The 12,188-nt window shown below is 37.8% G+C and overlaps 1 protein-coding gene across 3 annotated transcripts in view; it reads right to left on the reverse strand.

Annotated features, from left to right (window-relative positions):
- LOC114656187 (E3 ubiquitin-protein ligase HECW2-like) overlaps window positions 1-12,188 on the reverse strand; it is a 358,966-nt gene that overhangs the window by 138,952 nt on the left and 207,826 nt on the right. For all 3 annotated transcript variants that reach the window (XM_051931045.1, XM_051931046.1, XM_051931047.1), the window contains one exon: window positions 6,865-6,940. In XM_051931045.1, coding sequence (XP_051787005.1) covers window positions 6,865-6,940 — 76 coding nt within the window. The remainder of the gene's footprint in view (window positions 1-6,864; window positions 6,941-12,188) is intronic.

Here is a 12,188-nt window from a genome sequence, read left to right on the forward strand (position 1 = left end):
AGCTGTTCTCTCCTCACTTGGGGGCTCATGTATAAACTGTGCGTAAACACAAAAACTAAACTTGGCATAAAGTTACGCACATCCTCACAGCAGCCTCAGACCATGTGTATGCACATTTCTGCTCGGTTTTGCAAATGGGCAGCACCCAGCATCAGAGCAGTGCTACTGTTTCTGTGTGGTTTCACTTTCTTTTTTACATATACATCCTTGACATGGGATTTATCAAATACACCGAAATTAATTGCATATCGTTTACAGTCATGTTGTAATTAGTCTGTCACAATATAAAGGTGCACAGAATGGCCAAACTATTCCAATTACCATGGCTGCTTTAGCGTTGTTAGAAGGCATCGCAAATGAAGAATTAGAAGAGAACACAGATTTAGAGATCATACTAATTTCTTGTATCATGATGATGACTGATTTCTAAGTCGATTTAGATTACCAAAAGCAATCATCTTGGAGCTGTGTGCTGTTAGAATACTAGGATGTATACTTGATATCATTTTTATGATGAAATGCATTAAAGTATGTATATTACATTTTACAGATAAATTGCTAATTTAAATCATGTAGACTGTTAATAATTAAACATGTGGGGGAACAGTAGCTTGACAGTAGTGCTGCTGCTTCACAGTAAGGGGATCACGTCCCGGGTGTTCCCTGCCTGGTGTTTGCTTGTATGTTTTCCTTGTGGGTGTTCTCCGCGTGCTTCGGTTTCATTCCAAGGCCATGCAGGTAAGGGGATTTGGTGATGCTAAATTGACGCTACTAGGGTATGTGTGCCAGTATTCACCCAAACGCCCCATCCTGGGATTATTCCTGCCTCTGGCAAGATGCCTGCTGGGATTGGCGTGACCCTGGATGGATGGAATAATTAAACATGTATAACGAAGATTTTTCAATGTTCCTTAAAAGTTCTGAAGAATCTCCATTCTAAGCTTACAGCTGGTTTTATATTTATAACAGATGCTTATTGTGTGGCAATTGGTTAAATGGAGAAAGAAAACGGAAGGACAGGAATTGAGGGTTGGTACATTTGACAGAGACAGTACTACTGCAATAAAGGAAGCCCATCCAGAAGAACATCCATTAAATTCCCAGGATACCTTGCCACAATATCTCTAAAAAGTGATTGCAAAAGCAGCTGTATGTTCAATGCAGAGAACATTTATGGCAGTTTTGACAAGGCTCCAAGAGGCTAGAAGTGAGTATCCCACTGATTTAATTGAAATAATGTGTAACTGTTGGGCTCATGAGTTGGTGGTCAGGGACACAGACACAGAATTCAATGGATGTTCTTCTCAGTGGGCTTTCTTTATTGCAGCTGTGGTGTCTATATAAAACGTACCACACCCCAGTTTCTATCCTTTCTTTTTCTTTCCCCACATAACCAATCACCACACAATAAATGTCTTTGTGATAGTAAAACTAGCTATAAACTTAGAACAGTGAGTGTTCCGAAATTTTAAGGAACATTGAAAAAACTTTGTTATACATGTTTAATTATTCCATTTAGGATTGTGCCCATACCAGCAAGCATCGTGCGCAAGGCTAGAACATCTCCTGGATGGGGTACCAGCTCATCGAAAGGTGAATATGAGCATGCACATACACCAGTAGCATCAATTTAGCATCACCAAATACCCTAACCTGCATGCCATTGGATGGAAACTGAAGCACACCGAGGAAACCCACCAGGAAAACACACAAACTCCAGGCAGGGAACATCCAGGAGGTGACCCCCTTAATGTGAAGCAGCAGCACTACCGCTGTGTCACCATGCCCCCACATATTAAAAAATGCTTTAATGCATTTCATCATGAAAATATCAAGTAAACATCTTAGTATTGTAATGCGTTCAGACAGCTGTAATATCATGCATGTAATGTATTCTGTGTAGCGATCACTGCGTGTGCGCCCCTGTCAGCGTAACAGAAACCCCGTTTAAGAAGTACAATTAATGACTGGGTTGGGGAACATACAGAATACGAAGCATTTAACATGCTACTTTAGTGACAATTGGGTTTGAGAAACTCTGGTATATTAAACATCGATTTTAAGATGAAGTTTACAAAGTTCTAATTTAATGACAAATTAAACTATGAAATTAAAATGAAAATTTCCAGATTAAAATGGAAATTTCTACTTTAATCTCAACATAGACCTTTTTTTTCTTCACCGTGGCCCTAATACATTCCGTATGACATTCACTGGGCTGCTACTCCCCTTTTCACGTAGACTTTGATATCTGACCACTTATTTTTGATTTCAGGCACTGTGCAACTTTCTGAACTTAAACTTTTGAGTGCTTTTGGTGAGGCTGTGTCCCACTGACATTCAATTCAGAAATGCCACTGCCAAAACCAAAGAAAGCAGAAGGGATTTTAGGATGCAATAAGACAGCCAAGTTAAAATAAGATAATGGTTGCTAAGTCAGTTTTGGTTTTAATAGGGCTTCTCTTTATGAACTTAGTACCTACCTTACTGCAGAGAGAATTCCTTTACGCTGCTGCACATTGCTTTTCTGCATTTACATTCTTGGATGATTAGTTCTGAACCTTAAACTTGTCAAGAGCACACACTGAGTCAGCACTCTAACAAGGACGACCAGTGAGATCAGATGGTGCTGTTGTTCCAGTCAGTAACACAATGCATTATTAAAATGAGGTCTGCAGAATCCAAGATGTGCACAGAATTCCTAATAGAAGTGCAGTGCTTTCCCAAGCAATTCTGCAGTAAGAATTACAGGGAACTCCATGGCTCAAATTGCCAGCTGGAATCATGATGTAATTTTCAACACATACTCCCTGACAAAAGGGGAAATCTTACATAGTAGTCATTTATGTGGCATCAGAAAATTTTATTTTACTGGGGTTTTTTTTTATGACAAATAAGTAGATAATGGTACAGAAGATACATTTCTGCATAAAGAAATACCCAAAGTGGCTGAGTGGGTTTGCATGTTGTCAATACAGCCTCATCACACCACATGGACAATGCATCATTTCTAGACTTATGATATTTCTAAGCTCTCCTCGTAGATGAAGACGTTCCATTGGGCACTTCTGATAAATACCACAGCTCTAAGCCAAGCTGATGAAATGCTGATTTTAAATTGCTACAGTGTAAAACTGTCTGAATGAACATTGCAACTAACTAGCAAAACATTCAAAGAAGATTTGTAGCCATATGTATTAAATCAAAATCAGCAGAGAGATAGGTGTAAGAATGAATGGATTAAGAGAGTGTTGGAAAAGGGTCATCAAAATTTATACAATTCAAGAAAAGGTGTAAGAAAGTCCGGAGGGCATTATGTAGGCAAAAAACAATTAAAGAAGTATCAAGACAGTTTTTGAAATGAAGAAAATAGGCAGCACTGAAAGAAAAACTTCATGGAAAAAATTCTCCCTGAAAGGAGGTATTACAGTTCCAGTTTCAATATGGAAAGTATCTTACATTTTCCAGGCTTTACAAATCATATTTTCTAAGGGGTGCCAGGAGGTCATATATAGTTTAATGAAGTGTTTCTCTTATTACATCTGTTTCTCTATATTTTACTGGCTGGTAAGTAGTGCCAACCAATTAATCGAATATCAATCGTGATTACAATTATGACTGCCTCAATATACTAATCGTGGAAAGTAAAAATTACTGCATTCTATTTTCTCTCATTAATCAAGCTTTTCCAGTTACAGACTGCTCTATTCAGCAACTGAGTGTTGTCACCAAGCACAGACACATTCATTAAGCACAAATGCATTGGCAAATCAGAGGCACTCACATCATTAGGACTAATTAGGTGCTAAGCTGAACACATTTTTAGGAGTCTCATCCCCAATAACAATTTTTATAAAGTGTGTGTATATTTTTCTGTTTGCAGTAGCTTCCAGAAAAACTGAGAAGTTTAAGTAATGTTAAACCTATAGTAGATCACCTGACAACTATGTACTAAAATGAAGAGAATTGTCCTTTACTGGAAATATTTTTTCAAAAGTGTAATTATTATTATTATTACTGTGCAAACATTTACACAGCTATTTCAAATTCAATCTCATGTCCAGTATGAGGAGTACATAAAAGCTAAGAAAGCAGCACCATTATCTGTTTCTGCTAAAATACATGTTTGTATCCTGCAGACTACTAGAATCAAAATCAGATAACAGTAGTTATTGTATTTTATCAAATGACAAAAATTTTAAAAATGATCAACACTCAGGATAAGAGAAGTCACTCCCTCCTGCAATTATTCTTCCAAAGTTATGTTGCCTGTACTTCATTAGAAATGTCAGAAAAAAATTAAAATAGGTTTGAAACAAATGGCACTTAATGCATCTATGACCAATTTGAGGCTGAGCAGAAAGGACTATGGAAGCATGGCTGAGCATAACAGTTTACTTTATTGATGAAGAATACATGCTGAAAAGCAAATACTTGCAATACTGCTTCTTTAAATGAGTGTGCTTTGTGTTACAATACTTTCCTCTAGAATGGGGACACAACTGCTCAGGGAATGAGTCTGGTGGCAACATGTAAAAGTGTCTTACTATCTTAGTGTCTTACTTCTGAAATATTCTGTAAACGTTTAATGTGTTTACATACATGTTGTCATGCAGGAGCACTTCACAGCCATTTTCAGGGCTCTAAAAAGGTTAGCAATTCCATGCTTAGCCAGGAGGAGGTTCCATCATTTATAATTTCCCCCTTCCCATCCATAGTCCAGCGGCATCTCGACCAGATGACCAGTGAGGTCATTTCCCCTTTCGACTTTATTCAGAGCTCACCCCTTCCTGCCTTTTGCCGTAAGAGTCCAGTTCATACTTCTTCCTTTTTATAGCCGTGGCTGTGTTTTTAAACCCTTGTGTGCTATTTTCTTTTGAAAATTTCATATACCACCTTCCATTATACAGGGTTGTCCTCTGAAACCCCAGCTCCTTGTTGTTAAACATGTGTCTTTCTATTTACAATGTATACTCTTGAGATTGTGTTTACAGTAACTTCTTACTCTTATGTTACAGGCATTTAAGATTTTATTATTTGCTTTGATTTTGCATACACAAGCAACATTTGTTTACTTAATACATTTGAACCCCAATTTAACACTTCCATGTTTCACTTTTTCCTATCTTATACATTTCTGAATGCTAAGTGATGGCAGAGTTCAGAAAAAAAAATGTTATACTTAAATTTTATTTTATGCTAGCTTCGCTCGCCCACCCCCCCTCACCCCCCTCTGCCGCTTGCATTGTGAAAGGGGGGGGGGGGGGTGTTCAGCTTGTCACACTGCATGTCGATCATTTAAAAGCCTGTACAGCAGCTGTCCTTTTGTCTTACTGCTTTGTCTTGCAGGTCGTCAAAGTGTCTCTCGCGGGATGTCAGAGTGTCTTCCGAGAAGATCACGTCTCGACCCAAGCTTTTTTATTATAATATATATACTGTATATATATATATATAATACCTGTAATTTAATGTATTTACTGTATTACAAAAGTGATAACATTTTATAATAACAAGTGTGTTGAATCTTTGTTGTAAAAAATAAAAAATAAAAATAAACATTATCCCATCCATCCATCCATTTTCCAACCCGCTGAATCCGAACACAGGGTCACGGGGGTCTGCTGGAGCCAATCCCAGCCAACACAGGGCACAAGGCAGGAACCAGTCCTGGGCAGGGTGCCAACCCACCGCAGGACACACACAAACACACCCACACACCAAGCACACACTAGGGCCAATGTAGAATCACCAATCCACCTAACCGCATGTCTTTGGACTGTGGGAGGAAACCAGAGCGCCCGGAGGAAACCCACGCAGACACGGGGAGAACATGCAAACTCCACGCAGGGAGGACCCGGGAACCGAACCCAGGTCCCCAGGTCTCCCAACTGCAAGGCAGCAGCGCTACCCACTGCGCCACCGTGCCGCCCAAAATAAACATTATTAAATATTAAATCTTTATTTTTTCAACTAATCCGATATTTAACAATTTCCTATTAACAATTTTTTAAGTGGTTTGCTGCAAAGTGGGGATTCTATTGTACTGCATTTAAATAGAATACAGAATACCCTAAAGGGTGAAAACCAATAAGCAGACCTAGGACATACTGAAGGGATTATATCGCTGTGTCAAGTGCTTGTAGAAGCTGCTAGGAATAAGATGGCCTGGTCAGCCCATCTCATCGTGTTTTGACTATGAAACTCATCAGGATAAGTACAATAAAAATGAGTATGATGATGACAGTCTTTTCAGTTGTTTAAGAAATCCATCCATCCATCCATTTTCCAACCCGCTGAATCCGAACACAGGGTCATGGGGGTCTGCTGGAGCCAAACCCAGCCAACACAGGGCACAAGGCAGGAACCAATCCCAGGCAGGGTGCCAACCCACTGCAGTGTTTAAGGAATCCTTCAATGAAAATGAAATATTGAGGTGCTGGAAAAATTTGTTTTGACACAGCATGTTAATGGAATTAATTGATTCCCTGAAGCCATTAATTCTGATACAGGTTTAAGGAGCACTGAGGCCAATACCAAAAGTTCTGGGAAGAAGGCAAGAATTACGCAAAATGAGGCAACCACCCTTAGTAAGGTGACATTAAAACAGTGATCACTGTTCTAATTAATATATATATATATATATATATATATATATATACATATATACAGTTAAATAAAAGTGTCCTTTTTATATTATTCATTAATGAATTAGTTTTAACCATATGGAAAATGAGAACCTGATGCAGCTGGTAATGATAAGCCCACTAAGAACAAGGCATAATAAACCAGAATGTGTGCATTCAAGCAAGCCCGTCAAATCTCATGCTCTGCTAGTACTGTAAATAATATGAAAAAGCTAATTACCTGAAAGTGTAAAGCTGATTAGTTTCCGACAATGCTCTGCCACAGATCCGCCCTCAGTCAGGCCTTCTGATCCCACCTATATGAAGAAACAATTCAAAATCAATATGAATTAATATCTCAAAAAAAAATATGGCACATTTGAATAAAAATGAATGATACATTACAACAGCATCAGTCATAAAATAAAAGATATTAAAATTAAAATACAAAATTGAGGGGTATGCATACACAAGGCAGCGTCTGTCTTTAATTTCAGACATTATTACGATTACTTGGCCTTGGGCTTTACATGAAATGCACAGTAACAATGAAATTGCTTTCTAAAAGGTGACATAATAGAATTATTCAGGTCCAACAGTAGTATAATGATTCTGCTGCATCCCAACTAATTCCATCCATCCATCCATTATCCAACCTGCCATATCCTAACTACAGGGTTACGGGAGTCTGCTGGAGCCAATCCCAGCCAACATAGGGCGCAAGGCAGGAAACAAACCCCGGGCAGGGCGTTTGTAGGGCGTTTGTTACAGCAACTAATTCCTTGGTTAACAAATATTCTGGTCTTAAAATCAATTTTTTTTGTTTATCCGATGTGTCTATACAGTGTCGCTCCTCCACCCTGTAAAGTGTGAGCTTGAAACACCAGAAAAATCCTGGGGTAAACAGGCATGGATTTCCACATACCTAACAGCATGTTTTTCACTCGTTTCAGGAAAGAACCAAAAACAATTTATGACGGACATGCCCAGCAAGGCATCTGAAAGTGCTTAGCGACTTTAAGATCAACCACAGAAGCCCCACTGGCTCCCACAGTAAAAGAATGAGACAGATCAAATGCAAAAAGTTCACTTTCTGACTGCAACAAAGAAAGACGTCCGTCTGTTACTAGGTGTAATTTGTGAGAGATGCATCCTAGCCCTGAAAACTATTAAATGATCAACAAAGGGCGCTTTATGTGGCTGCGAGACACCCTTTAAGCAAAGCTTTGAACTTTGATAACCAAGAAGGACTGAAAGAACATTGGACACTTTAGCTTAATGAGCAGCATGGATTCCATAAGTTCTAAAAAGACTTACAGTCATGGCCAAAATTATCGGAACCCCTGGAATTTTCCCAGAAAATGCACCATTTCTCCCAGAAAATTATTGCAATTACAAATGTTTTTGTATATACTTGTTTATTTCCTTTATGTGCATTGGAACAACACAAAAAAACAGAGAAAAAAAGCGAACTCTGACATCATGTCACACAGAACTCCAAAAATGGGCCAGACAAAATTATTGGCACCCTTTCAAAATTGTGGGTAAATCATTTTATTTCAAGCATATGATGCTCATTTGAACTCACCTGTGGCAAGAAACAGGTGCTGGCAATATAGCAATCACACCTGAAGCCAGTTAAAATGGAGAAAAGTTGACTCAACCTTTCTGTTGTGTGTCTGAGTGTGCCACACTAAGCATGGAGAACAGAAAGAAGAGCAGAGAATTGTCTGAAGACTTGAGAACAAAAATTGTGGAAAAATATCAACAATCTCAAGGATACAAGTCCATCTCCAGAGATCTTCATGTTCCTTTGTCCACTATGCGCAACATAATCAAGAAGTTCACAACACATGGCACTGTAGCTAATCTCCCTGGACGTGGACGGAAGAGAAAAATTGATAAAAGACTGCAACGAAGGATAGTCCGAATGGTGGATAAACAACCCCAATCAACTTCAAAACATATTCAAGCTGTTCTGCAGACTCAGGGTGCAACAGTGTCAGCTCGAACTATCCGTTGACATCTGAACGAAATGAAACGCTATGGCAGGAGAGCCAGGAGGACCCTACTGCTGACACAGAAACATAAAAAAGCCAGACTGGAGTTTGCCAAAATGTACTTGAGGAAGCCAAAATCCTTCTGGGCGAACGTCTTGTGGACAGATGAGACCAAGGTAGAGCTTTTTGGTAAAACTCATCATTCTACTGTTTACAGAAAACGGAATGAGACCTACGAAGAAAAGAACACAGTAACTACAGTCAAACATGGTGGAGGTTCTAAGATGTTTGGGGATGTTTTGCTGCCTCTGGCACCATGAAATCTGAAGACTACCAAAAGATATTGGGGCGCAATGTAGGGCCCAGTGTAAGAAAGCTGGGTCTGCATCAGAGGTCATGGGTGTTCCAGCAGGACAATGACCTCAAACATACCTCTAAAGGCACTCAGAAATGGTTGACGACAAAGCGCTGGAGAGTTCTGAAGTGGCCAGCAATGAGTCCGGATCTAAATCCGATTGAACACTTATGGAGAGATCTCAAAATTGCTTTTGGGAGAAGGCGCCCTTCAAATCTGAGAAACCTTGAGCAGTTTGCAAAAGAAGAGTGGTCGGAAATTCCAGGTGTAACAAGCTTGATGGTTATAGGAAGCGCTTGATTTCAGTTATTTTTTCCAAAGGGTGTGCAACCAAATATTAAGTAGAGGGTGCCAATAATTTTGTCCAGCCCGGTTTTTGAGTTTTGTGTGAAATTATGTCAGATTTGTCTTTTTTTCTCTGTTTTTTTGTGTTGTTCCAATGCACATAAAGGAAATAAACATGTGTATACCAAAACATTTGTAATTGCAACAATTTTCTGGGAGAAATGGTGCATTTTCAAGGAAAATTCCAGGGGTGCCAATAATTTCGACCATGACTGTATATACTATGCTTATTTTAAACTGTTGGTTTAACATGAGAAATAAATAGAATTCATTATTTGAGGAAAGAAAACTTATTTTGAGTGTTGTGTTCTGGTTGGCTAAGCAACTCACAACAGACACAACAGTCAGCAGTTACACATAACTGGAAGTTGGCATTTCCCTTTGGTAAGCGCTGAGAACTGAATCCGAATGTCTTACCAATGAAAAGGTGAGAAGAACCAGTTTTGAGAAGCTGTGTACTTCTGATTGAATTGTGCATTATTTTGCATTCTGTTTTATTCTATATATAATTTTTTTATTTTAATTAATGGATACTTGCTAATTGAGATGTTTTGATTTTATTGTTCATTTGACTATTTAGTATTTGCTTATAAACAAAATCACTTTCAAAAATTTGGTTAAATAAAGCAGATAAAATATAGAAATTATACGTTAGCAAAGATGGCAGTCATTCAAAATCAAAATAAAATTAAAACCAAAGTTTTAGCTTGTGAGACTCACTTGATTAAAATTCAATGATGATGAAATTTTCAGCAGAAGATGAAATTTGAGCTATTTTTTCGTTTTGTAGGTCAATTTTAAAGCAGTTCTAGTCTAAATTAATCTGATCATCAAAATACAGACCAATATTTTTGTGCATTCTATAAAGGTTTACATAAAATAAAAACATGCTACACATCAGTGATGTGCTTTCATTTTAATTCCTGATATGGCAAGTCACAGGCCAACACTGTTTTCTCTAAAAGCATAAGAGTTTTGATTAAAAAAAATCACAATGTGCACTTTAATTTCCACTCACTTAACTTTTGCAGAATATCATCATATTGAAATTTAAATGTTCCTACAGTACTACTATCTATCTCACTGCTTTGTAACTCGTTCAATATATCTTTAGTTCTCTGTGTGAGGAAAAACATTCTAATCATTGTGCAAAATTGAACTGTAAGCAGCTTCCTTCTGTACAGTCATGTTCTAACTGCTCATTTTAAAGATGGCATCACCTTCCTTACTTCCCTCATAAGTTTAAATTCACCCATCATTCATCTATCAAAAGTGTCAAAGTTGTTTAAAAGAATCAGCTTGAGTAACACTTCAACAGCACAAACCCCCAAGGTGTATGGCAAGGAACCACTGACTTTAGAAGCAAAAACAACCACCCCTCAGCCAACAACATTTGCACTGAAAGAGAAGGCTAAACAGCTCCTTTGCTCACTTTGACAAGAGTAATGATGGAAAATGTAGTGGGAGCCCCGATAGCAGAAACCAACTTGCCATTCACTCTAAGCACAGTATAATGTGCAGGCTATGTGAGGTGAAGGTCCAGAAGGCAGCAGGACTACACGGAATACAAGGTTGGGTCTAGCAGGGTATTCACTGACATTTTATTTTAAATACTGCAGTCCCATAAGGTGAAAGCTTTGGAAAAATTAAGATGGATGCAATGATATGCACCACTATGCTCAAATGCTTTTCTTGTTTCCCAGTAGAATTATTGCACTTAGCAAATCTCCCTCACTTAAACCAATGCCAGTACTTCTTGATATGCATTACTAAAACTTTTCTTCAATAATTGCTTCCAGACAATTACCAATAACCCACTTTTAACTAACTGGCTCATAGTGACTAGAGTCAGTCCCATCATCCTTTTTTAGAATTATGTTAACATTAAGTACCATCCAGTAATTACAAGTTTCCCTACCATGTACTTATTTATAAAAATACATACTAAGGATTCATGAACAAATTCACCTGCTTCACAGAGATTTAATGAGTAAATGTTATCCAGTCCCAGCAATTTAATATCATTTAATAGTATTATTTATTTATTAATCAATATTCTCTACATCTTCTGGAAGGTATGACTTCTTGACATTTGAAAAGCTCAGAAAAGTATAAACTGAGAACATTTACTACTGTATATCTTTCTGCATATTTCATTTTCCCTTTGCTGTTCCTTATACAATTCATCTCCTCCTGAACCATTTGTTTACAGCTTAAAATAACCTCTTGAGGTCAACTTTTATATTGTCAGTGATGCTCTTCTATAACTGATGTTTGGCTTTTCATAATCCATATTATATTACAGTATGCCCTTGTATGTTCAAAACTCCAGCATTAGCTGTAGTGCTTACCTATCTTGAATATATCATGCAGCTGTTTTTTCCAATTTCTTCCCTAAAAGCTTACTCATGTACTTATGTAGTTTGTGAAAGTCTTTTTGTACTTCTAAATATTCTGAGAAGCGTTCCTGCATCAAATGTGTCATTAAACCTACCTGAATGCTCCTTGACTTTCACTGCATTTGCTTAGCATTTACCTTACTAAATTAAATTTCACTGCTTTAGTTTGAAAATACTGTATAGAGTGTGGTCTGGAAAAAAAAATGAAATTTACTATTTACTATGATTATAAGATCGCAATTATTCAGTTACGTCAATGATATATTGTTGTTTGCTATTTCAACACATTTCTTGCAGATACAGAGCAAGAAAACACAAGTGAGACTCAAATTTTGATTCACATTAACTTGATTATCCAGAAAAGAGTACATTTATTTGCACTAATCATCTGAATGGAATGTATCTGGACTACTACTAGAACAAACAACCATGAGATTTTAGAGCGGGCATCACCTAGGGCACAGTG

The sequence above is a fragment of the Erpetoichthys calabaricus genome, chromosome 8 (assembly GCF_900747795.2).
Source record: "Erpetoichthys calabaricus chromosome 8, fErpCal1.3, whole genome shotgun sequence".
Taxonomy (NCBI): domain Eukaryota; kingdom Metazoa; phylum Chordata; class Cladistia; order Polypteriformes; family Polypteridae; genus Erpetoichthys; species Erpetoichthys calabaricus.